This window comes from Strix aluco, chromosome W (assembly GCF_031877795.1).
Source record: "Strix aluco isolate bStrAlu1 chromosome W, bStrAlu1.hap1, whole genome shotgun sequence".
In the NCBI taxonomy this organism is placed as follows: domain Eukaryota; kingdom Metazoa; phylum Chordata; class Aves; order Strigiformes; family Strigidae; genus Strix; species Strix aluco.
Window position 1 is genome coordinate 17709750 of NC_133970.1, and position 27654 is coordinate 17737403.

A 27654-nucleotide genomic window follows, 5' to 3' on the forward strand; every position below is an offset into this window, starting at 1 on the left:
GCATAATCTCACTCTCTATCCCACGTGTATGCATGCTGCAAGGACTAAGTACCAGCTACTGGTGGGACCTGTGTATGTGTGAATGAAATTTGGTGTCAGCTACTGAAGTCAGACTGGGGCTGTAGGTGCCCCTGTAGCCTGTGGTGTCAGCTACTGGAACAAGTGAGGGTCCTAGCAATAGTAGTCGGAGGGGCCATAGCTCTCTAAACCTAAGGCGGGTACTACAATCTTTATGCCTGGAGCGCTAGCTACTAGGGGAGGCTGTCATGAGTGGATTTGGTGCCAGCTACTCCAGTTGGTCCAGGAGTGCAGGCACCCCTGGCCTGTAGTGTTAGCTACTGGACTGAGTGGGGTCTTAACATCAGCTACTGGAGCAAGTCGTGGTCTCTGCCTCCAGCTACTGGGGTGGGAATGGTGCGTGTCCCAAAAAACAGCTAATGGGAGAGGACCAGCATGAGTGAGAGGTCCAGCACTGGTGGCTGGAGCAGGACCCCAGTCACAGCCCATGTGGTGCCTGGTGCCAGCTGCTGGAGGAAAGGGGGGGTGGGGCACATGTGAGAGACGAGAAACCAGGCCTGCAAGAATCTAAGAAAAACAGCCTGAGAAAGCAAAAGTTGAGGCTGATCAAAGAAATGCCTCAAACACTCGCAAGACAAAACTATGAGTCACAGGGTGCATTCTGTGGAGGTCGAAGCTGATAAGGCTGCCTGAATAACACAAGATGGGACTGGAGGAGGGAGCCCTGTGGAGACAGGACAGCTCTGCTCTGGTGCACCTGGCCAAATTTCAAGGGCCATCTGTCCGGTGAATGACCTTTGCTTCATTATCCACAAAATGCATATTAAAGTTAACACCCCCCAATATGCTAACGAGGGCTAACATGATCATGCTAATTACATCATCCCATGAAACACCTTACCCCTCCCCGTACATGGGATACGTAGGTATGTGGGTCGACCTAGGGGATGGACCCAAGGAAAGTGGGTATAAATTGAAGGTGGGGGGGGCCCGGGGGCCAGAGGGAGAGTGCAGTGAAGCGAAGAAGACGGATGCCAGCGAAAAAGACGGATGTCTCCTGTGCCTCCTGGAACCCTCGTCGGCAGGATCAGCGCAGAAACCCAGACCGGTGATCTGTATTTCCCCATTCCCTCTATCTCCCTCTTTTCCCTTTCCCATTAAGAAATGCAAGGCATATTGTATTGCTTGCCACAACTTGCTATATACTTAGCCAACTATCGCGTGTTAAATTAGTACATTGTGGGTAGTTAATAAATGTTTGGACTTGGAGACTTGTTGTCCGCTCCATTGGGGATTTGCGAATCTGAGTCACTTGTCTCCCTCGTCTGAGCGGGACGTGACATTAAAATTGGCGTAGTTGGCAGGATCCCCTTCGGTGTCGGAAAGTCTTATGAGATACTGGTTCTCTATCCGACCAACTCGGACAGGGAGAACTGGGAATTGGCCCCTCAGCTATACGCTGGGAAAGGGTCGGAGGGATACCGATTCTTTATCCGATAAGGACAGGGAGAATCGGGAAGTGACCTCTCAGCTCTAAGCCAGGAGAGGTTCGAGCAGTGGCAAGCCATGACTGGCCAGGAAATGTCGGTGCTTGACTGCTCCCCTGTTTTTGAGAAACTGAAGGAGTATAAGGCTTGTCCTCCTCCTTTAGTAGAGGTTTGGGCCCACGATAATTGGCATAATCCAGAAGCAGTGGCAAGCTATATCAGTGCGCTTGCGGGGGTGCAAGGGTCGCGACCAGGCAAAGGAAAAGCTGTAGTGTGCGCTGTATTGGGGGCAGCACTGACTGCAGCCCAAAAAGATAAACATGTTAAGAAACAATTAGAAGGGGAAATGATCAAATCCTTACAAGATCTGGTAAAAGCTCTCCAGGATCAATTGGTCGAGGAACATAAAGTTACTGAACAAAAAGCTAAACTCTGGCAAGAGCAAACTGAAGTTCTGAAAAGCCAATTAGCTGATGAGCATAACACCTCTCAGCGATTTCACATGGCTCTGTTAGATGCCTTGGACCGAGCAAAAATCTCACGGTCCGAAAAAGAGGGGAATGAACAAGAAACTTGCAACCGGACAGATCTCGGCTCTGTTCCGGATAGTGAACAGGGAGTTACGAGTCTGGCAAAAGCAGCAGCCAGACCCTTGTATCCAACAAAGGAGTTAGAGATAAGCTGAGAAACTTTTTACCCCAAAAATGAAGGGGCAAATTTAAGACCATGAATTAAAACGGAGACCACCGAGGGTCAGGGTGGAAGAGCTCCGCAGGTCACCATTCGAACTACACCATATCCAGCGACTGAGCTTGTGAAAATTCAGGAGAAATATACCAGACGAGCTCAGGAAACTGAGACTGAATACGTGTGGAGGGTATCTTTGACTGGTGGCGACCGAATCTTGTTATCAGAAGATGAGGCCCAGGGGTACTGGGGGCCAGGGGTTTTCTTAGTTACTGACGACCAGAGAGAGCCGTGGTCGTTAACTCAACGAGCTGCTTATTGGGCTGGGGGTCTGGACCCCTTGGAAAGGGGGGATCCAGTATGTATTGAGACCCCAACCATAAATCATTTGACTGAAAGTCTGCAGAAGGCTGTTTGTCTCCAATTAATGCATGACAGGCGCTTGGTTCCGCAGCAGCCTTCCCCGATGCTATTAATTGCTAACCCTGATCAAATGACTCCCCTGATTCGGGGCTTGCCGGACTCTTTGAAATCACATGCAGTACAATTACAAGATCGTTTGCGGAATGCATTAGCCCCACGAGGGGGGAGACGGGCGGGGGGAGAAGCCATGACCTGGGGAGAGATAGCTCAGGACTTAATAAATTATGGCCGGAGAATGGGCCTTACCGGGGGAACGGGTAAACCTAAGCCCTCGGTACGCAGAGTGGAACAGCAGGAAAATCCGCCTCCTTCCCCTCCGCAAGTTTTAAGAGCAAAGAGAAACCTCTTGTGGACTGAGGGAATTGGACAGGGGATTCCCCGAGAGTTAATGGACGGTATGCCTGCTACAGTTTTAGAAAAGCTCATTCGAGCCTGGAAAGACAAAAGGAAGCTGCCCCCCCCAACCGAGCGGACCTTTCGGGCAAAGGGAGGGACAGAACTGAAAACTAATGAGATGGTGGTAATTGCTTCTCAAACACCGACTGCCCCTGAAGAGGACTTGATTGATTTAGAGTCAGGAAACTGGATGCGCCATCCCCAGTAAGTGAGCCGGGGGATGGCGGGTGGGTCCACTTAAGGAGGCTCACAGAGAATACTGAAGGAGACTTGTTGATTACCTTTCCGCTCGGTCCCTTTAAAACTCCAGTTACATTTCTAGTAGATACGGGTGCTCAGATCTCAGCACTCCAAGCTGAGGTTGCCAAGCGCAATGGCATAATTGCTGACAAAAAGCAGATCTGGGTTACAGATGTTTTCGGGGACTCTAAGCCACAGCCGACTGCTCGGGTGAAATGCTGGTTACCTGGGAATGAAACTGCAACAGAGGCTATGATGATCCTGGGAAATTTCCCCACAAATATCCTGGGACTTGACCTATTGAAGGGACAAGCTTGGGTGGATTCAAAAGGAAGGGAATGGAAATTTGGGTCCCCAACTGCCTCTATAAGACTTCTACAGCAAGCGCCTGCGCTTCCTCCTTCTAAAACTGTTAATGTGAAACCTTACGCCTTACCGTTAGGTGCCAGGGAGGGGATCACTCCGGTAATAGCAGAGCTGCAGGAGCAAGGGATAATCGTTCCAACTCACTCACCCTATAATTCCCCAGTGTGGCCAGTCCGTAAACCTAACGGAAAGTGGCGTCTGACAATTGACTATCGGCGATTAAATGCCAATACAGGTCCTCTAACAGCTGCAGTGCCTAACATAGCTGAACTGATTGCAACCATACAGGAACAAGCCCACCAGATCTTAGCAACTATTGATGTGAAAGATATGTTCTTTATGGTCCCCATACAGGAGGCAGACAGAGATCGCTTTGCCTTTACATGGGAAGGCGTGCAATTTACTTTTACACGTCTCCCCCAGGGATACTGCCATTCGCCGACCATCGCTCATTATGCACTAGCACAGGAGCTTGCTCAAATCCCTCCCTCATACATAAAACCTGCTCCCCCATTTGAAACCCACCTAAAGAATGTATGGTTCACCGATGCATCTTCTAGAAGAGAGGGAAAGGTATGGAAATACCGAGCAGTAGCACTGCATGTTGACTCGGGGGACCGAATCATAACAGAGGGTGAGGGAAGTGCTCAGGTGGGAGAGTTAACAGCAGTATGGAGCGTGATTGTTAAAGAAGCTGAGACTACAGAACCAGGATTTATTTACACAGACTCCTATGCCGTATTCAAGGGGTGTACCGAACGGCTCACATTTTGGGAACAAAACCACTGGGAAGTAAATCGGGTACCGGTGTGGCAGCGTGAGAAGTGGGAGGAAATCTTAAACATTGCAAAACGGAAGTCCTTTTTAGTAGGATGGGTTGCTGCACACCAGTCAGGAAATCACCCTGCCCACCTGCTAAACAACCAGGTGGATTCAATGACTCGTTTGATGAGAACTGCTACAGAAGGTGAGGAGGAGAAATGGGAACACTTACTGGAATGGCTGCATGTAAAGCGGGGTCATTCAGGAAGCAAAGATTTGTTTAAAGAGGCAATAAGCAGGGGATGGTCCGTAACCAGGGAATTGTGCAATACCATTATTTCAGCTGTAGTCTATGTCGTACTGGGCTGGGAGAGCACAACCCTCTTAAGGACCAACCCCTACACCTAAGGGACAACAAGGGACTATGGGACACCTGGCAGGTGGATTATATTGGCCCTTTCCGGCTCTCTGAGGGAAAACACTATGTATTGGTGGGGGTGGAAATAGTGTCGGGCCTAACCCAAGCAGAAGCTGTATCTCGAGCAACTGCAGAAAATACGGTGAAGGGGTTAAAACGTTGGTTTAGCTGCTTGCCTAAGCCCAAATCGATCCAATCAGACAATGGGAGTCACTTTACTGCCGGGGTGGTTCAGGAGTGGGCTCAAGATGAAGGAATTCAGTGGATTTTCCATACTCCATACTATCCCCAAGCAAATGGGATTGTGGAACGCACCAATGGACTGTTAAAGCAGGCCCTAAAACCCCTCGAACCAGGATGGCCACAACGGGTGCCAGACGCAGTAATGAAGATAAACAGCCGGTGGGGAATTAATGGGTGCCCACGACTTACCGCATTCTGTCCTAAGCCTCTGTCCATACTCGCCAGGAAAAAAGAGACTAAAGACCCTGCAAACCCGCTCCATTATCCTGGACAACCTGTTCTAGTAGACTTGCCCACCGTGGGGCAAGTACCCCTAACCCTAAAAACTCCCATCAATATTTGTTCATGGGTGGCTGCTGATGCCCATGGGAAAGAATACTGCATCAATACCAGGTGGATTGTCCCTTCTTTCTAACCATCATTGTTTTGTCATGTATATATGTGTTTTACAGAGCATTGATCCTGGACAACAGGAGACCTATGTTACTTTTAGCACTTTCAGTGGTTGTAGGCATTATTGGCTAGTTATTATTTGTAATCTGCTTACATTATTATATAATTTGTGGAATCATACCTGCTGAGTGTGGAATAAATCATTGCCAATCAATTACAATCAACAATCCAGGAAATTTTACAGGTACATTTAATGAGTTCACCTATTGGAAGGCTAACCTGGAGTTGTGCCTTAAGTTACCTTATTGGGAATCACCTCCAAAATAAAGGAAGCCTGTGAGTCACCTGTGACTGCACACTGGTGCTTGCAAATACCAAACAGATTACAGTGCTAGCTCATATAACTGGGTGTGGTCCTTACAACATCACATCCACCAACAGCAAGATGAAGTAATCAAAGACTAGTTGAAGGGGTCTGATCCCACAAATTAAGCATTAATGAATTGTACCTGAATATTAAATTGTATTCCCATTTAAATCCTTATAGACCTGCTAATGTGATTGTGTAACCTCAAATAGCTTTAGAAAATTTAACTTAGCAATTATATGTACTAACAAGGTATGCCTTTAAGGAATTAAAGGTGCAGACCCAACAAGCATCTAAGATGGCGTTGCAGAATCCGGCTAGCATTGCTGAAGGAACATGGACTGTGCAGTGTGCTGAATCTAACTGAGGGAGAATGCTGCATCACCATCCACAATGCCACCACCTCTATAGAGGAGACCGTGCCATGATGAAGATATCACCAACGGGAACAGAGAACCTTTTTTTTTTGACTGATGGACTAGTTTGATGGATGGAACCCTGGGTCATGGGTCACATCACTGGGATCCTCAGGACTCACGGGGTGGGGAAGATGGCTTGTAAATATTAGTATTGTGATATTATGCAAATTTTTGCTTTTAATAGTATGCCTTGCAGCAATTAGCTATATGCTCTCTCACCTTCTGTCTTCCTTTTCCCTATACCTTCTGAGATCACAACGGTCAAAGAAGAACTTGGAGTGTTTGAGTCATGGGGTGGGATGTGAGAGACGAGAAACCAGGCCTGCGAGAATCTAAGAAAAACAGCCTGAGAAAGCAAAAGTTGAGGCTGATCGAAGAAATGCCTCAAACACTCGCAAGACAAAACTATGAGTCACAGGGTGCATTCTGTGGAGGTCGAAGCTGATAAGGCTGCCCCAATAACACAAGATGGGACTGGAGGAGGGAGCCCTGTGGAGACAGGACAGCTCTGCTCTGGTGCACCTGGCCAAATTTCAAGGGCCATCTGTCCGGTGAATGACCTTTGCTTCATTATCCACAAAATGCATATTAAAGTTAACACCCCTCAATATGCTAACGAGGGCTAACATGATCATGCTAATTACATCATCCCATGAAACACCTTACCCCTCCCCGTACATGGGATACGTAGGTATGTGGGTCGACCTAGGGGATGGACCCAAGGAAAGTGGGTATAAATCAAGAAGGGGGGGGGCCCGGGGCCGGAGAGAGAGTGCAGTGAAGCGAAGAAGACGGATGCCAGCGAAAAAGACGGCTGCCTCCTGTGCCTCCTGGAACCCTCGTCGGCAGGATCAGCGCAGAAACCCAGACCGGTGATCTGTATTTCCCCATTCCCTCTATCTCCCTCTTTTCCCTTTCCCATTAAGCAATGCAAGGCATATTGTATTGCTTGCCACAACTTGCTATATACTTAGCCAACTATCGTGTGTTCAATTAGTACATTGTGAGTAGTTAATAAATGTTTAGACTTGGAGACTTGTTGTCCGCTCCATTGGGGATTTGCGAATCTGAGTCACTTGTCCCCCTCGTCTGAGCGGGACGTGACAGCATACCTGCATCTTCCCCAAACCTGGTGTGTGCACGTATTGGCTAGCAAACTTCAAGCTGGACTAGCTAATGACTAAGGAGGAACCTTGAGTCTAGGCAGGAGTATGAAGCAGGCACGGGTCTGCACTGATATGCCCAGAGGGACTCGCAAATGTGGAGTGCCTGTGAGATGAGCAAATGAGTGTTTGCTAGTGAGCATCAAGCTGGACTAGCTGGCAAGTAGGAGATCTGTGAAACAGGTAAGAGTGCCTGGCATCCAGGCAGAGGTATTGGACAAAGGAGGCCATGCCCGTACTCAAGGGATCACAGTAAATGTGCATGTGCTTGTGAACCTAAAGAGTATCATGTATGTACCTTCACTAGTGACCTTCTATCTCTACCAGCTAAAGAGGAAGAAGGGAAGTTGGCTGCCCATACTTTTTTTATGCAAGTCCTTAACATCCCTTAAAATTAACAGATCGCCATATTACTTTGAATGAAATCCAGAAGATGATTAAAAAGCCTTAAGCCAGTTAGGCTCCAAACATCACAGTTGACTCAACAGTTTCTAGATCTGTTCTCTTATTACCACCACCTCCCTGTTTATACAAGTATACTGGTTTTGGCTGGGATAGAGTTAAATTTCTTCATAGTAGCCCATATAGTGCTAATGCTTTGGCTTTGTGACCAAGTGTTGATAATACACCAATGTTTTAGCTATTGCTGAACAGCTCTCACACAGCATCAAGACCTTTTCTGTCTCTCACACTGCTCCAACAGCAGGTAGACTGAGGATGTACAAGAAGTTGGGAGGGGACACAGCTGGGACAGCTGATCCCAACTTACCAAAGTGATATTCCACACCATATGCTATAGTGCACAGCAATAAAAACCACAGGGAAGACAGGAGGATGTTCAGAGTTATGGTGTGTGTCTTCCCAAGTAACCATTACACATGATGGAGCCCTGCTTTCCTGGAGATGGCTGAACATGGGAAGGAGTGAATGAATTCCTTGTTTTGCTTTGCTTGTGCATGCAGCTTTTGCTTTCCCTATTAAACTGTCTTTACCTCAACCCACAAGTTTTTGCACTTTTACCCTTCTTATTCTCCCCCCATCCCACCGGGGCAGAGGGGAAGTGAGCAAGCAGCTGTGTGGTATTTAGTTGCCAGCTGGGGTTAAACCATGACCAGCATTTTTGGCACCCAACATGGGACTCAAAGGGTTTGAGATGATGACAGATTTGACCAGAGCACATTAGAGGGAACATGTAATTATTATAGCTGTTTAACCATTGCTGACCACAATATTAAACTTATCTGTTCTTGATATTAGTTATCTGATCTGTGCCATGCTCCCTTTTTTGCTGTACATGTTGAAGACTCTTTTTAGCTTGAGAAGACACCAGAAGCAGCCCCCATGGCCAACAGAGCCAGTTCCAATCAGCTCCAAGACAGACCCGCCCCCGGCCAAAGCTGAGCCAATCAGTGATGGTGGTAGCACCTCTGTGACAACATATTTAAGATAGGGTAAAAAAGCTGCACAACAGCAGCTGTGAGAGAAGAGTGAGGAAATGCAAGAGAAACAACCCTGCAGACACCAAGGTCAGTGAAGGAGAGGGAGGAGGTGCTCCAGGTGCCAGAGCAGAGATTCCCCTGCAACCCTTGGTAAAGACCATGGTGAGGCAGGCTGCGCCCCTGCAGCCCATGGAGGACTACATCAGAGCACATATCCACACTGCAGCCTGTGGAGGACCCCATGATAGAGGAGGAAGATGTGTCCTGAAGGAAGCTGCAGCCCATGGAGAGGAGCCCACCCAGGAGCAGATTTTCTGTCAGGAACTGTGACCCTGTGGGAGACCCACGCAGGAGCAGTCTGTTCCTGAAAAACTGCAGCCTGTGGGAAGGACCCATGCTGGAGCAGTTCATGAAGGACTTGTATCCCATGGGAGGGACTCCACACTGGAGCAGGGGAAGAGCATGAAGAGGAAAGAGAAGCAGAGATGAAGCGCTATGAACTGACCGCAACCCCCATTCCCTGTCCCCCTATGCCACTGAGGGAGGGAAAAGGGAGGTAGAAGAATTGGGAGTGAAGTTGAGCCTGGGAAGAAGGGAGGGGTGGGGGAGAAGATGATTTTAGATTTTTTCTTATTTCTCATTGTCCTACTCTGTTTAACTGGCAATAAATTAAACTAATTTCCCCACGTTGAGTCTGGTTTTGCCCATGACGGTAATTGCCAAGTAATGTCCCTGTCCTTATCTTGACCCATGAGCTTTTCGCCATATTTTCTACCCATCTTGTTGCTAGGGAGGGAGGTGAGATAGAGCAGCTTGGTGGGCACCTGTCAGATAGCCAAGGTCAACCCACCCCACCTGGTCCTTTCACTTCAGTCCAATTGCTGCGTTACTAAATACAGAATGAATCCACTAAGTGTGACTGAGTAGCAGAAAACTAATGTCTTCATTCTGAAACTTGATTCAAAGATGATATCTGATGGCATTTCTTACAATTTTCAGAGCTGCAACCCTAAAAAACTTCTACCTGAATGCTGTGTTTTATTTGTTAATCAATCCACTCTACTGAAACCCAATAGCAACAGTAACAATCATCATAATGCCAGCCATGTCCATCTGCATTTGCCCTGTATTGCTGACCGTTATCCTTGATTATTTAATGGAGAAACAATAATTACTGAGGTTTTAGTTCTAAAAATAAAGAAATATATGCTAATAGTTCATATGTTCTTAGGAAAGACCAGGACACCTTTGAGTCTCAGAACAGGTTGACCAAAATTTTACCTCCTCTACTACTCATTCACATAAGGCCCTTAGTAGGCTCTAAGGAAAGAGATTCTCCTTCTCCCACATAATTTCTCAAAAAATGAAGAGAGCTTAGAGGTCAGAACAAACAAGTTCAAAATCACGAGTCATTTCTCCACAACTTATTAAGATTTTAGTAATTTTCCTCAAGCATGCACATTTTTATAGGAATCTACAGCAAAAATAACTAGACAACAGTTCCCTGAATGTCCTTCTATAATCATACATTCCTCAGGCATAAACAGTATTCACACACAAACATGAATATATCCCCCACTACTGGACAGATACCCAAACTTCTTGGTCAAAAATTTAACCTAGGATTGCTAAACACACATAACTGTTGAATTAGTGAAGTGAGCTTTAAAAATAAATACAAAACATACCCCTGCACCATAAAGGGAAATCTAAAAACAGGGCTATCTAAAAACAGGGCTACAGACTTTCCTAAAAAGAAAGTAGTCTGAACACTAAGCAGTGCAAACATGTAGTTTCTCAACACTGTAATGAAGGTTGAGAACAAACCATTTGTAATAGCATCAAAACCCAAGTTATTTATTATTTTATTGTTTACATAGCAAGAAGTCACCTCACATTTTGGAAAAATTTCAGACCTTCTGACACAAGCAACAGTAACATCTAGATATAAAAACTTGAGATCAGAACGCTTATTGACAAAAACAGAAGCAAAACAATTGTTCCAGTAGTCTATTATACAGTGTATAATTGCTCTGCACCAATTACTACTGTTGAAATCATCAGGAAAATCAAGTGGTAAAGGGGAACAGCAAGGGCCACTTTATAAAAAGTCAGTATATTTAAAAGCTATTTATTTTTACAAGGGTTTAACCCTCTCTGTAACACCAGGATTTAGTGACCTGCGTACCAATGATCCAAGGACTCAGCTGCATAACCTTGATTCAGACTGCTGAGAGCACGCTGTGAGAAAGTCTGTAGAGAGGTAAAGGTGATGATGTGGGCAGATATAGAATTGTTGAGTTGGGGACTGTTAGTAGCTCAAGAAGTCCAGAGGGAAAACACCAGCACAGTGTGTATGTATGTATGGTACATACTTTCCTAGTCAGCATTTAAATGAACACATACTTCAAGAACAAAAAATATACTAATTTTCTGGAAATTTTCATATACTTTCATTGTAATTGAAAACCAACGCTGAATTGGCTTACCACCTCTGTTGATGTTTCTGCATGTTCAGAAGCAACATGTTCTTGAAGAGATGTTTCTGTATAACCCATCTTTCCACAATAAGGACAAGTAAAGGATTGTGGCTGCTCTACAGAGAAAGCTTCTCCACCATAATACAAATCTGGGAAAAGATGATGTTTTAGGAGGGGTTATTTTCAAGCAGCATAGCTCATTATTTTATTTATATAACCTCTTTATATATACACCTATATGCATGTAATCACTGTCAAATCAATTCATTATTTAATAAAAATCAACATTTTAATTCTGCACAAAGTGCATAAGCCAATATTATAAAGCTGTTCAATGACTCAACTTCCAAAAGAATAGACAGACTACACAATTTTCACTAGCAAACAACATAACTTTCTAATATTCAGGAAGAGCAAAGTCTGATAATACTGCCAAATCATCGCTTTTCCCCCATCCTTGTTTTTACCATAGGTGAGCTTGTACTACAGATAAGATCACTGTAGATGCACTGTGCTCTCACAGCCTTACTTGCAGCAAATCTATGTTAAATATCATAATTTAAAATGCCTCAGTGACACCAGCATTCCATATGTTGATATTGGTTCCATAGCTGAACCAGCGTTTAACAATAAGGGGAAATTTTAGTGAAGCAAAAGGAGTGAGATGTTACATACCAGTTTCAATACTTCAGCACTTCTTGACTACCAAAGCAGCTGCCCCCCTTAAGCTGCTAATTTAGCAATTAACATGAGCCAAACTGATCATGAAAATTTAACAAACCATGCTAAATTCATACTAAATTGCATCGCTCCAGGAAAAGTTTCCTTCACTACTTATAGAGGAAGAGCACCAAGATGATGCTTAGGCTCAGAACCCTCTCTAAAGGGGACTTGATGGCATACCAAATTAGATTTCAAGCCAAAGGGTATTTGGAAACTATAGTGTTTCTTAAAGGAAGTGGCTTTAGGACATCTGACAATCTCAGTGAAAAAGAAAAAGAACAGTTTTGCTTCATCAACCACAGAGCTAGCACATTCTTCTCTCTGGTTGCAAACCTCCTGGCACTCATTCAGAAATACACTAGCATTCCTCAGACAAAACCAGTATTTCAAGGAGCTGATACAGAACTAAGTGTAACAATTTGTCCTTGTAGACCAAGGAGACATATTACTTTAAGAAGTTACACAGAAGACAGAGGAATTTTAATAACACTTACTTTCATACAAGTACAACTTCATTTCAATTTAATATATGTAAACTAAAAATGGTAACATCATACAAGTAATATGCTGATTTCATATTAATATTCAAACTAAGAAGCTGAAGAAACTGAATGCCGACAAGCTTTTTGCCCTCCCCTCCCCCTTTTTTTTTTTTGAGGTGGTACTTTAACACTGATCAATAAGCTTCATTAATGAGAATAGTATTACCCTTAAAGCTACTGCATCTTCTGTTTTGCTTCACATTTTCTAGCTAAAAAGCTTCCCAAGCCCTCTGGTTAGGTACCCTGCCAAAAGCATAAAGAAACAATGTATACCTCTTTATATCTCCCCCCCTTTGTAAATACTCAGATAAAGACATATAATAATATAGCTACATCATTCATATAGACTCTAACATTTTGTCAAACATCATTTTTTGTCCTGCTTTACTGAATGATGTAATCCTAACAATTAGAATTTCTATTCATCTTATTTAGAACTCTTTAAAAGAAACCTCCTTTAAAAAAAAAAAAAATGCAGCACAAGAGCCACGTTTGCTAGAGTAAAACGTTAAGTTTGGCAGAGTCTGAGAAAAGTTGCCAATTGCTTCCATATATCACATCAATATTTTAACCTTTCTGAAATATCTCAGAGCATAGCCATGTCCAGTAGCAAGAAACAGTGTGTTCTCTGTTTTAGTTCATACAAATACATCATTTTCTCAGTGTTCAGCTACAGAGCTAAGTAGTGCTTGCTGGGCTAACTACTTGAGAATTGGAAACACTGCTGGGTCTGACAGAGACCCCATGGCAGGGATTCAGTTAATTCATCCAGCAGTAGCTGGACATTCTGTTGTTGATACCACATACCAAAGTGATACCAACACACACAGGCAATGATGCAGATTACAAAGGATTTGATTTGATGCCCAGTTGTCAACACCTAATGCAGCTGTCACTACTTGACTTAGCAAGACAATGGATCATCTCCTAATAGTTTAAGACTGGTAAAGCCTCAAGCTGAATTCTAGTCAATCTATCCAGACCTCAGACTTGGCATTTTGAAGCTTAACTTCATGGAAGCAGCTCACATTTTTGCAAAAGGTAGCTGGAGGGTTTTGATCTTGTAATCTATAAGCACTTGAGCTGAACTTACACTGGGGACTTAAACAGAAGTAACACAATGTAAGTTCTTATGATTTTTCTGGAAAATGGTATTATTACTTTCTTTGTCTAGTCTAACCCCTTGAAAATGGCAGGGACAGTGAGGAAAACATGCTGCCAGATAATACAAATCATAAAGCATCCTAACAGGTTAGAATGTAGAATGTGTGGCTCGCTGCCAGCAATTCTTTTTCAGGAACAACAAAAGTGGGAAGTTTGCTCTGAACTTCTATGCTGCTCTAGCAAAAAGTATAATTTCTACAGAGACTACTAGATATGCATGTCCCTATTCTTTAAATAGACCTATTGCAATGCTTTCTGTCCTTTTCTATGGCAGCATACCAATGTTTGCGCCCATTCAGCATTTTAAAGTTTATGTCTAACAAGCATCTTTTCCCAGCATCACTCTAGGAACTGAAGAACAATACAATTGCCACTGTTCAGAATTCCACCTCCCTCATTCAGAAGAAATACTAGATTGTGCATTGACTCACAGAAGAAGTGAGCCAACTAGGCTCATAAACACAAACATGGGTGAAGCTGGAAGTCACTAGTGCTTCTTATTCATTTCCAACAGTCTCACATGAGTTCAATACTGGTCCAAGTCTCTGGAAATTCAAGGCCATGATTAAAGCCCCTCCAGGAACTTCTCATTGGTATATATTTCACAGCATTTTAAGGCTCCTAAGCACTATAATAATTGACCAGGTGTGGCAGGTTGATTTTGGCTGGTTGCCAAGTGCTCACCAAGCTACTCTCACTCTCCCCCTCTTCAACAGAACATGGGGAAGAGATAAGATGGAAAAGCTCATGGGTCGAGATAAAGACAGGGAGATTGCTTACCAGTTATTGTCATGGGCGAAACAGATTCTTACATGGGGAAAATTATTTTATTGCCAATTAAAAATAGAACAGGATGGTAAGGAACAAAGACATAACTAAAAACACATTCCCCCCACCCTCCTCCTCTTCCCAGGCTCAACTTCAATCATGATTCCTGTACCTCCTTCCCCCTGAGCAGCACAAGGGGATGGGGAATGGGGGGTTGCAATCAGTTCATAACACTTCATCTCTGCTGCTAATTCCTCCTCACGCTCTTTCCCTGCTCCAGCGTAGGGGTCCCTCCCACAGGATTCAGTCTTTCACAAACTGCTCCAACATGGGTCCTTTTCCACAGAGTACAGTCCTTCAGGAACAGACTGCTCCAGCCATGGGCCCCCCATGGGCCACAGACCCTTCCAGAAAAACCTGCTCCTACATAGGCTCTTCTCCACAGGCAGCAGTTCCTGCCAGAAGCCTGCTCTGGTGTGTGGTCCTCCACAGGCTGCAGTGTGGATATCTGCTCTGATGTGATCCTCCATGGGCTGCAGGGGAACCTCTGCTCCAGAGCCTGGAGTACCTCATTCCCCTCCTTCTTCATCGACCTTGGTGTCTGCAGGGTTGTTTCTCTCACATTTTTCTCACTCTTCTTCCACAGCTGCTGCACAGTGGTTTTTACCCTTTCTTATCACAGAGGCACCACTGGCACTGCTGACTGATCAGCTTTGGCCAGTGGTGGGTCTGTCTTGGAGCCAGCTGGAATTGACTCTATCCTACATGGGGGCAGCTTCTGGTGTCTTGTCACAGAAGGCACCCCCCTACAGCCCCCACCCCACCCTGCTACCAAATCCTGGTGTACTGGGTTTACATGGCAAGTATTCTTACAGAGTTATACAACTGCATGCTAATTTCATTAGAAGTCCAAGCTATCTCTGACACCTAGGAGAATCTACTTGGTTCATTGCCCCATCACAACCCAAAACTTGAACAAGGTTTATTCCCATTATAAAAGTCTTCACACATGCACAGCCTTGCACCTTTTATTCAACTCTGACTGCAAGCATTGCATGTGTGAAGACACATGCATTGCAATGTGTTAATTTTGTCAATGGAAATGTATTCTAGTCATCACACATCTACCTCCATTAACAGTCTTCCATTCTATGTTTTTACTTCAGATGTTTTCCTCCCAATGTTCTTTAATCTTATTTCCCACTCATACTTCCGTAGATGGCAAATGAGATCGCCATCTAGTTCTATATTTTTTCCATTTAGTTTTACACTGCTGTTTCCCTTTAACCTTCTTGTACATTTTTGTTTCATGATTTTTAGTTTCACTAGAACAGCTAACCTGACAAGTCTGAAACAAGTTTAGACTAAATTTCAGCATTAATTATATTTTTTCCTTATCTACTAAATTCCGCTATGTTCCTCTAAGTCATGTTATCTCTTTATTTATAAAATGCCCTTTAAAAAGTTACTACACCTACTCTAGACATCTGATTTTTAACCACACTGTACATACTCTTTCTTACCTTACATTCCATACAGGATTGTAATACAAGGCATAAATATTTTCAGAATGAAGTCATAAACCTTCCTAAAGCCTAAGAAGACATTTATAAACGTTCTTTATTTTACTCTGCTGCATAAATCAACAAGGTGACTTGTACTTTGGTCTTCTCTGCCATTAGCCCTTATTACAGTTCAGAATACAGTCATGTGCTTTCCTCTCATACTGTTCCAGATTTAACAAAACAAAAAGTCTTGTTGAAGGGCCAAGCTTCACCATTTTCTTCTCTTACTAACATTGGTTCTAAGGGAACAGTGTTCAAGTATTAAGCCACATGAAAATGCTAGAAGAATATATTTTTTAATTCTTCTTCCTTAAAGAAGCTATAGATACAAAAACATCTCCAATACTCCAAAGAAACCAATTTGGAAGTAGTTGTAAAATCTTTTGGATCAGCCCCCCTCCCTACTTCACTACATAGTTTCTTCCACTGTCCTGGCTTGATTCTTCAAGCAGATTGAGAATAGAATAGACAATTTCAGTTGGAGGGGACCTACAACAATCATCTAGTACAACTGCCTAAGCAATTCAGAGCTGACCAAGTTAAAGCACGTGATGCCTGCTAGCTGATGCCTGCAAGCAGTTGGTGCTAATTGCTGTAAGGGGCCTCAGACAAGAATGCACCCAAGGACATAATTTTTGCAACTGTAATGGGTACATCCTGGGGAGGGCAGAGAAACCAACAGACACCTGTGGAAACCAAAGATAAGGAAGCTGAGAATGAAAGAAAGACTCAGAGTTCATGGAAAGGACACCAAGACACACCTCTTCAGCAACCACTAGGGACCACCACTGAAAACCCCCATGGAAGCCCCTCAGAGACCCTTCCCCAAATTTTAGTATGCTTGCACAATGTATTAACATATGCATTAGATCCTCTGGAAATAGGTGTGTACTTCTCAGAAATGACATGAATATTCATTTCTTTTACTGTATATAATAAGTGTGCCCTTGTCTTTCGGCATGCACTTTGGGTGGACTGATCCCCTGTGCATCCAGTGCTGCAATAAAGAGAATGCCTGCCTTCTAAAACTTGAAATGAGGTTGTACAGGGTTCTTTTGAGACCAGATTTACAGTAACACATGTTGTTAAGGGCACTGTCCAAATGCCTCTTAAACACTGACAGGCATGGGGCATTGACCACCTCTCTAGGAAGCTTGTTCCAGTGTTTGACCACCCTCTCGGTAAAGAAATGCTTCCTGTCCTGGTTTTGGTGAGATAGAGCTAATTTTCCTTATTAGTAGCTAGAATACTGCTGTGTTTTAGATTCAGTATGAGATTTGGTATGAGAAGAATGTTGATAATACACTGATGTGTTCAGCTGTTGCTAAGAGATCAAGGACTCTCCAACTCCCCATATCCTGCCCATGTGCAGGTGTACAAGAAGCTGGGAGGGAGCACGGCCAGAGCATGGGACCCAAATTGGCCAACGGAATATTCCAGATCATCTAACATCATGCTCACTATATAGAGAAGGGTTGGCCAGGAAGCTCACTTGCTCTCTTCCAGGATTGTGGTTTTGGGATTTTCTCTCTTCTATGATCACTAGCCAGGAACATGCTGGGCATCAGTCAGTGGGTGGTGAGCAATTGCACTGTGCATTACTGTCCTGGTTTAGCCAGGATAGGGTTAAGTTTCCCCAGCAGTGGGGGGATCTCTAGCCGGGTTATTCAATACCATGCGGATGTCACATCCTGGCGCCCAAGCGCGGGAGAGTCGGTGATCGCGTGTGTTAGGCGATCTTTCTGCTCTCACTGCTGTATTGGCATATACCTTGCTCTGTTCATTGTTATTACTGTTATTGTTATTGTTATTGTTTGTGTGTTGCTATTGCACTGTTGTATTAAACCTTTCCTTATCTCAGTCTCGGGGCTTTGTATTTCACTCCCTTTGTGGGGGAGGGGCAGCGGCCGCGTGGTCTCAGACCCCAGCAGGGGCTAAACCACCACAACTTTTGGCGCCCAACGTGGGGCACGAGAGGGCTGAGATAAGGACAAAAGGAGAAGGTGTGTTAGAGCAATCTGTTAGGTGCAATTTTTCTGTCTTCATTTGTATTGTTTGATAAGGAACGATGCAATGCTGGCCAACTTGCTTGCGTGGTGGGGCTGGATTAATCCTTATATCCATTGTGCATTCCCAGTGCTGGTGTTTGTTCTCGGTGGAAAATGTATCAAGGGTCTTGTTCTGCTCTACTGGTTACTGTCTGCTTATAATGGGCTTGCATTACTGCTTGTGGGGGTGAACTGGTACCTGTTTGCTGCCTGGGCTTTTGTTAGGGGTCTCACCCCCTCTATGGGTGAGCCAGGGGAAGAGATTCTCTCGGTTTTTGAGAGTTTCAGCTATCCCTGGAGCACCCAGGCCAGTGTGTTTGCGGCACAATGCTTTCTGAATGTCTGCCAGATCTTGTTTTGGGCCATGCGGTACTTCTCCAACAATAGCACCACCCGGAAACCTGCCCCGGGGGCAGATAGTTATAAATGGCAAGGTGTGTGGGAGAAGATGAGCAAGTGCCTGAGTCAGTGGTCACCCCTAATGCTTTAGGATCTCACTGTCGAACAAGTGCAGAGTCCTGATAAACTGGTGGAGTGTTTGGAAAAGGTGTGCTGCCAATCTGACAAATCCCGGGAGACACAAATCCTTGCAATGTGCTGGGGGCTTGCCCATGCTTACCGCATCGCCCTTAATACTGATCACTGCCCTCAAGGGGGAGAAGGGGCTGCAGGGTCTGAAAGTGAGCCTGCTGGTACAGCAGCTGGGCCAGGGGGACAGGCAGTGCCAGTACCAGTCGCCCCAATACAGAAAACCAAATATACCAAAAAATCCCCTCGCAATGTACAGGGTGATGATGAACCAGGCCCATCACAAGAGCAGGAGGAAGAGCCGGAAGTAACCATCCGATCTCTATCCCTGAGTGAGTTGCGAGATATGCGGAAGGATTTCAGCCACCTTCCAGGCGAGCAAATTTGCACCTGGCTGCTCCGATGCTGGGATAGTGGAGCTGGTGTTTTGGAACTGGAGGGGAGAGAGGCCAATCAGCTGGGATCTTTGTCCAGGGAGGCTGGCATTGACAAGGCAATAGGGAAACAGGCTCAAACCCTCAGCCTTTGGAGGCAACTCCTGCTCAGTGTGAGGGAGAGGTACCCCTACAAGGATGATGTCCTACGTTGGTTAGGCAAGTGGACCGACATGGAGAAAGGCATTCTGAATCTCAGGGAATTGGCTGTGTTTGATACGGTTTATGGTGATCTGAATGATGAGCAGTCACCCATGGATCCAGATCAGGCCCCTTGCACACAGCTGATGTGGCAGAAGTTCCTGCAGAGTGCACCAGAAGCACGTTCCAAAGCATTAGCAGTAGCGTCCTGGTGGCGAGACACCCAGACTCAGACAGTGGACGAAGTGATTATCCAGGTCCGGCAATATGAGGGAAGTCTCCCTTCCTCCCAACATGCTTTGGTTTCAGCTGTAGAGGAACTGTCTCAGAGGCTCCAGAAAGTGGAACAGGACATGTCCTATGTTCCACCTGCACGGGCCAATGTCTCAGTCATTAGAAGCAGGCGCTTCCCCACCCAAGAGAAGGGCAGTGGAAGACACACACCACGGGGCACCCTGTGGTTCTTCCTCCGCGACCATGGGGAAAACATGAGGAGGTGGCATGGACAGCCCACTCCCGCCCTAGCTGCACAAGTACAGCAACTGAAAGGGAAGACCACCATGAAAGGGGAGTCTTCCGAGAGAGATGCAGCTCCAGTGTCTAGTCGGAAATCCCCCAGACAGAATAGAATGGCCAACGTTATGCCTGACCCTCTTGAGGGGACCAGGAAGTCATTCTTGCAGGAGTCACTCTTAGATCAAGTGAGTGATGGTGAGCAGGATTAGAGGGGCCCTGCCTCCAGCCAGGTGGAGGAAAGGGATAATCGGATTTACTGGAAGGTGTGGATCCGATGGCCTGGCACATCAGAACCACAAGAATATAAGGCCTTGGTAGACACTGGCGCACAGTGCACCCTGATGCCATCAAGCTACAGTGGGGTTGAACCCACCTGTATCTCCGGAGTGACAGGGGGATCCCAACAGCTGACCCTATTAGAAGCTGAAGTAAGCTTAACTGGGAAGGACTGGCATAAGCACCCCATTGTGACTGGCCCAGATGCCCCGTGCATCCTAGGTATAGACTACCTCAGGAGAGGGTACTTTAAAGACCCAAAAGGGTACCGGTGGGCCTTTGGTATAGCTGCCCTGGAGGAGGCTGAGCAATTGTCCACCTTACCCGGCCTCTCAGAGGACCCCTCGGTGGTGGGGTTGCTTAAGATTGAAGAGCTGCGAGTGCCAATTGCCACCAAGACGGTGCACCGGCGGCAGTACCGCTCTAACCGAGATTCCCTGGTCCCCATCCATCAGCTGATCCATCGACTAGAAAGCCAGAAGGTGATCAGCAAGACTCATTCACCTTTCAACAGCCCTATGTGGCCAGTGAGAAAACCTAATGGCGAATGGAGACTGACCGTGGACTACCGTGGCCTGAATGAAGTGACGCCAGCGATGAGTGCTGCAGTGCCGGACATGCTAGAGCTCCAGTATGAGCTGGAGTCGAAGGCAGCCAAGTGGTACGCCACGATTGACATCGCTAACGCGTTCTTCTCGATTCCAATAGCACCAGAGTGCAGGCCACAGTTTGCATTCACTTGGAGGGGTATCCAGTACACCTGGAATCGATTGCCCCAGGGGTGGAAACACAGCTCCACCATTTGCCATAGACTGGTCCATACTGCACTGGAGAAAGGTGGGGCTCCAGAACACCTGCAGTTCATTGATGATATCATTGTATGGGGGGACACAGCTGAGGAAGTCTTTGAGAAAGGAAAGAAGATAATTGAAATCCTCCTGAAGGCTGGTTTTGCCATCAAGCAACAGAAAGTTAAGGGGCCTGGAAGGGAGATTCAGTTCCTAGGAATAAAATGGCAAGATGGGCGTCGCCACATCCCTATGGAGGTGATAAACAAGATAACAGCCATGGCCCCACCAACCACCAAAAAGGAGACTCAGTCTTTCCTGGGCGCTGTGGGGTTCTGGAGGATGCACATCCCAAACTACAGCCTGATTGTGAGCCCTCTCTACCACGTAACCCGCAAGAAGAACGATTTTAAATGGGGCCCAGAGCAACAACAAGCCTTTGAACAAATTAAGCAGGAGATTACCCAGGCAGTAGCTCTCGGGCCAGTCCGGACAGGGCAGGAGATTAAGAACGTGCTCTACACCGCAGCCGGGGAGAATGGCCCTTCCTGGAGCCTTTGGCAGAGAGCAGATGGGGAATCCCGAGGCCGACCTCTAGGCTTTTGGAGCCGGGGATACAAAGGCTCTGAAGCTAACTATACCCTGACTGAGAAGGAGATACTGGCAGCGTATGAAGGAATTCGAGCTGCCTCAGAAGTGGTCGGCACTGAGACACAGCTCCTCCTGGCACCCCGACTGCCGGTGCTGGGATGGATGTTCAAAGGAAAGGCTCCCTCCACACATCATGCAACAGATGCCACGTGGAGTAAATGGGTTGCGTTGATAACACAACGGGCTCGAATAGGGAACCGCGACCCCCCAGGATTAGTGGAAGCGATCATAAACTGGCCAGAGAACAAAGATGCTGGGATGTCACCAGAACAGGAGGTGAAACGTGCTGAGGAGGCCCCACCATATAACGAGCTGCCAGAGGAGGAGAATCTATATGCCCTGTTCACTGATGGATCTTGTCACATTGTGGGAAAACATTGACGATGGAAGGCTGCGGTGTGGTATCCCACACGAGAAACCACTGAAGCTGTTGAGGGACAAGGTGAATCAAGCCAGTTCGCAGAGGTGAAAGCCATCCAATTGGCTTTGGAGATTGCTGAGCGAGAAAAGTGGCCGAGGCTCTATATCTACACTGACTCGTGGGTGATGGCAAGTGCCCTGTGGATGTGGTTGCAGCAATGGAAACAGAACAACTGGCAACGCAAGGGCAAACCCATCTGGGCCGCTGAAGTATGGCAGGACATTGCAGCCCGGGTGGAGAACCTCGTTGTGAAGGTGTGCCATGTGGACGCCCATATACCCAAGAGTCGGGCCACTGATGAACATCAACACAACCAGCAGGCGGACCAGGCTGCTAAGATCGAGGTGGCTCAGGTGGACTTGGACTGGCAGCGTAAAGGTGAACTGTTCATAGCCCGGTGGGCCCATGAGACCTCGGGCCACCAAGGCAGAGATGCAACATATAGGTGGGCTCGAGATCGAGGGGTGGACCTCACCATTGACACCATCGCAGAGATCATCCACGGATGTGAGACGTGTGCTGCAATCAAACAAGCCAAACGGGTGAAGCCCCAGCGGAATGAAGATCGATGGATGAAATATAAATATGGAGAGGCCTGGCAGATCGACTACATCACACTGCCACAGACCCGCCGAGGCAAGCGCCACGTGCTCACAATGGTGGAAGCAACCACTGGGTGGCTCGAAACTTATCCAGTGTCCCACGCCACCGCCCGAAACACCATCCTGGGCCTTGAAGAGTCCTGTGGCGACACGGCCCCCCAGAGAGGATTGAGTCGGACAACGGGACTCACTTCTGAAATAACCTCATAGATGCCTGGGCAGAAGAACACGGCATCGAGTGCGTCTACCACATCCCCTACCACGCACCAGCCTCTGGGAAGATCGAGCGCTACAATGGACTGTTAAAAACTCCATTGAGAGCAATGGGGGGTGGAACCTTCAAACACTGGGACACACATCTGACAAAGGCCACTTGGTTAGTCAACACAAGAGGATCTGCCAATCGAGCTGGCCCGGCTCAGTCAAAACTTCCACGTGTTGTAGACGGGGATAAAGTCCCTGTGGTGCGCATGAGGGATCTGCTGGGAAAAATGGTCTGGGTTAGTCCTGCGCCGGGCAAAGGCAAACCCATCCACGGGATTGTTTTTGCTCGAGGACCTGGGTGCACCTGGTGGGTGATGCAGAAGGATGGAGAGGTCCGATGCGTGCCACAAGGGGACTTGATTGTGGGTGAAAACACACCATGAATTATACTGTGCTTTTGTTAATTTTTCTTTGTCAATGCTAATTGCTAAATGGCAGCTGGACGTGACGCAGATAGTATAGAATAAAAGGGTGGATTATGTCCTGGTTTAGCTAGGATAGGGTTAAGTTTCCCCAGCAGTGGGGAGAAGCTCTAAACGGGTTATACAATACCATGCGGACGTCACCTCCGTGCGCTGAAGCACGGGAGTGCGGGAGAATCGCTGAACGCGTGTGTTATGCGATCTCTCTGTTCTCACTGCTCTATTGGTAGATATCTTGCTCTGTTCATTGTTATCACTGTTATTGTTATTGCTATTGTTTGTTTTGTCGCTGTTGCACTGTTGTATTAAACCTCTCCTTATCTCAGCCCCGGGGCTTTGTATTTCACTCCCTTTGTGGGGGAGGGGCAGGGGCCGCGTGGTCTCAGACCCTGGCTGGGCCTAAAGCACGACAATTACTCATTTGTATTTTCTATTATTATTATTAATTTTACTTCAATTATTAAATTGTTTATCTCAACCTTTGAGTCTCCTTACCTTTACCCCTCCAATTCTCTCCCTGGGGCAGGGGAGGGTGAGAGAACAGCTGTGTGGTATTTGGCTACCAGCAGGGTTTAAACCACAACATTCCGAATGTCCAGTCTGAACCTCCCCTGATGCAGCTTTCAACCATTCCCACACATCATGTCACTGGATACCAGGGAGAAGAGCTCAGCACCTCCCCCTCCACTTCCCCTCCTCAGGAAGCTGTAGAGAGCAATGAGATCACCCCTCAGCCTCCTTTTCTCTAAACTAGACAGACCCAGAGTCCCCAGCCGCTCCTCATAGGACATGTCTTCCAGCTCTTTCACCAGCTTTGTTGCCCTCCCCTGGACGCATTCGAGTACCTTAACAGCCTTCTTAAATTGTGGGGCCCAGAACTGCACACAGTACTCAGGGTGAGGCCGCACCAACGCTGAATACAGCAGGATAATCACCCCTTTTGACCGGCTGGTTATGCTGTGTTTGATGTACCCCAGGCTGCGGTTTGCCCTCTTGGCTGCCAGGGCACACTGCTGACTCGTATTGAGCCTGCTGTCGACCAGCACCCCCAGATCCCTTCCTGCAGGGCTGCTCTCCAGCCACTCCTCTCCCAATCTATACTTGTGTCTGGCGTTATTCCGTCCCAGGTGCAGAATCCAGCATTTGTTCTTGTTAAATTTCATGCCATTGATGATTGCCCAATGCTCCAATTTATCTAGAACCTTCTGCAAGGCCTCTTGTCTCTTGAGCAAGTCAACAGCACCTCCCAGTTTAGTATCATCAGCAAACTTGCTAATGGTGCATTCAACTCCTGCATCCAGATCACTGATAAAAACATTGAACAGGACTGGCCCTAGGATTGAGCCCTGAGGAACACTGCTGGTGACTAGCTGCCAGCCAGATGTAGCCCCATTCACTACAACCCTTTGAGCCCTGCCATTCAGCCAGTTCTTCTCCCAGCACACTGTGAACCTGCTCATCCCACAGTTTGGACGACTTGTCCAGAAGGATGCTGTGAGGGACAGTACCAAAAGCCTTACTGAAATCCAGAAAAACTACATCCACTGCCTTCCCTTCACCCACTAATCATAGAAGGACGTTAAATTAGTTAAACAGGACTTTCCCTTTGTGAACCCGTGTTGACTGCACCTGATGATTGCATTGCTCTTTAAATGCCTTTCAATAGAACCCAGTATGATTCTCCATAAATTTTTCCAGGAACTGAGGTTAGACTAACAGGTCTGTAGTTTCCCGGGTCTTCCCTCACGCCCCTCTTGTAAAGTGGAGTAATGTTGGCTAGCTTCCAGTCAGCGAGGACCTCCCCAGACCTTTGGTAGATGATCGAGAGGGATCCTGCCATAACATCCACTAGCTCCGTCAGTACTCTGGGATGAATCCCATCAGGCCCTATGGACCTGTGAACATTCAGCTGATACAGCTGGTTCCTTACAATTTCAGTGCCCACAAATGGAAAGTCACTGTTCCCACACTCGTAGTCCTCCAACTCAGGGGACCGGGCAGCCCAAGGTCTGTCAGTATTATTAAAGACTGAAGCAAAAAATGCATTGAATGCCCCCGCTTTTTCTTCAACCCTATTTGTCAGGTGACCATCTTCAACAAGCATCAGCCTAATGCTTTCTTTTGACCTCCTCTTGCTATTAATGTACTTAAAAAAGCTCTTCTTGTTGTCTGACACAACACTGGCCAGTTTCAACTCTAGTTCAGCTTTGGCCTTTCGTGCCTTGTCCCTGCATATGCGAACCACAGCTCTGTAATCTTCCTGCAAAGCCTGACCTTGCTTCCAGACATCATACTTTTTTTTTTTTTTCTTCCCTTTTGAGCCCCATGAGGAGTTCCCTGTTCAGCCAAGCTAGTCTTCCGCCCCACTTGCTTGACTTCTGACACAGTAGAATTGCCTGCTCCTGTTCTTCTAAAACATGGTTCTTGAAGACTGACCAGCACTTGTGGACTCCCAAGCCCTCAAAAGCAGATTCCAAGGGTACTCTGCTAAATAGCTCCCTGAATAGCTTAAAGTTTGCTCTCCTGAAGTCCAGGGGAGCAACTCTGCTGTCCTTTTTCTCTCATTACACTGAAAATTTTAAACTCAACCATTTCATGAATCACAGAATCGCCTAGGTTGGAAAAGACTTTGAAGATCATCCAGTCCAACCATTAACCTAACATTGACAGTTCCCAACTACACCATATCCCTAAGGGCTATGTTGGTTCTGTGTCTGAGCCTGTCAGAAGGCACCAGTGATAACACCTGTGTGCGCTGCAATCAACTGGATGACCTGCTCAGCCCCGTAGCGGAACTCAAAGAAGAGGTAGAGAGATTAATAAGTATTAGGGAGTGTGAAAGGGAAATTGATTGGTGGAGTGACACCCTAGCACCCCTAAAGCAACAGGAGCAAATGGAGGCTCCAAACGAGGCAGGTAATCCCTCATCCTCTTGCTACCAGGCAGAAGGAGGGGACCTAAGAGATGTGGGAGGCTGGAAACAGGTCCCCACTCAGGAAGGCAGGAAAATCCTCTCCCGACCTCCCTCACCCTCCATGGTGTCCCTTCACAATAGATTCGGGGCCCTGGAACTTTTGAGTGAAGAAGAGAAGGAGGAAGGAAATGAGACAAACAAGGAGGAAGACCAAGGTCCACCAAGGCTGGGTCGCTCTAGACCAGGTATTAAAACCAGTTCTAAAAAGAACCCCAGAAGAGTCATTGTAGTGGGTGACTCCATTCTGAGGGGTACCGAAGGCCCAATATACAGACCAGACCCGCTTCAAAGGGAAGTCTGCTGCCTCCTTGGGGCCCGCGTCAAGGACCTCAAGGCAAAACTCCCCGCTCTAGTGAGACCCAAGGACTACTACCCTCTCCTGGTTTTTCAGGTAGGTAGTGACGACATTACTAGGAGAAGTCCTAAAACAATGAAGAGAGATTTCAGGTCCTTGGGGAAAGCGATTAAGGGGTCAGGGGCACGAATTGTGTTCTCCTCCATCCCTTCAGTTGGGGGGATGGATGAAGAAGAATACAGGAGAACTCAACAGATGAACTTGTGGATCCAAGACTGGTGTTACCGTCAGGGCTTTGGATTTTTCACTCATGGGTTGGTATACAGGGCACCAGACCTTTTGGCATCAGATGGAATGCACCTGTCCCAGAGGGGGAAGAGGATCTTGGGGCAGGAGTTAGCTGGGCTCATTGACAGAGCTTTAAACTAGATCTGAAGGGGGAAGGGGGCAAAACACCAGCCCATCTGAAGTGCATGTATACACACACAGCATGGGTAACAAACAGGAGGAGGATATCAACAGGAGGAGCTTGAAGCCATGATGAAACAGGAAAATTATGATGTTGTGGCTATTACAGAAACATGGTGGGATGTCTCCCATGACTGGAGTGCGCCAATTGATGGCTACAAGCTCTTTAGGAGAGACAGACAAGGAAGGAGAGGTGGGGGGGTGGCGCTGTACGATAGGGACTGTTATGATTGCTTTGAGTACAAGTGTAGTGAAGACAGGGTAGAGTGTCTTTGCGTTAGAATCAGGGGGAAGGCCAACAGGGCAGATGTTGTAGTAGGAGTCCACTATAGGCCACCCACCCAGGACAGAGAGGTGGATGAAATATTCTATAGGCATTTAGGAGAAATCTCACGATCGCTTGCCCTTGTTCTTGTGTGAGACTTCAACTTCCCAGACATCTGCTGGAAATACAACACAGCAGAGCGGGACCAGTCCCGGAGATTCCTGGAATGTGTGGGAGACAACTTCCTGATGCAACTGGTGAGAGAACCGACCAGAGAAGGTGCCCTGGTGGATCTCCTCTTTGTGAGCAGAGAAGGACTGGTGGATGATGTGGTGGTTGGAGGACGACTAGGGCACAGCGATCATGAAATAATAGAGTTCTCTATTCTTAGAGAGGCCAGGAGAGGGCTAAGCAGAACTGACATCCTGGACTTCAGAAGGGCTGACTTTGTCTTGTTTAGGCACCTGCTTGAAAGGAGCCCTTGGGAGACAGTCCTGA

General features: G+C 46.7%; 1 protein-coding gene across 3 annotated transcripts in view; it reads right to left on the minus strand.

Annotated features, from left to right (window-relative positions):
• The window catches only part of LOC141917859 (E3 ubiquitin-protein ligase KCMF1), an 80667-nt gene that overhangs the window by 13466 nt on the left and 39547 nt on the right, over positions 1-27654 (minus strand). For 2 of the 3 annotated variants that reach the window (XM_074811469.1, XM_074811471.1), the window contains exon 3: positions 11311-11450. In XM_074811469.1, the coding sequence (XP_074667570.1) occupies positions 11311-11450 (140 nt within the window). The remainder of the gene's footprint in view (positions 1-11310; positions 11451-27654) is intronic. The other variant, XM_074811470.1, reaches the window with a different exon arrangement.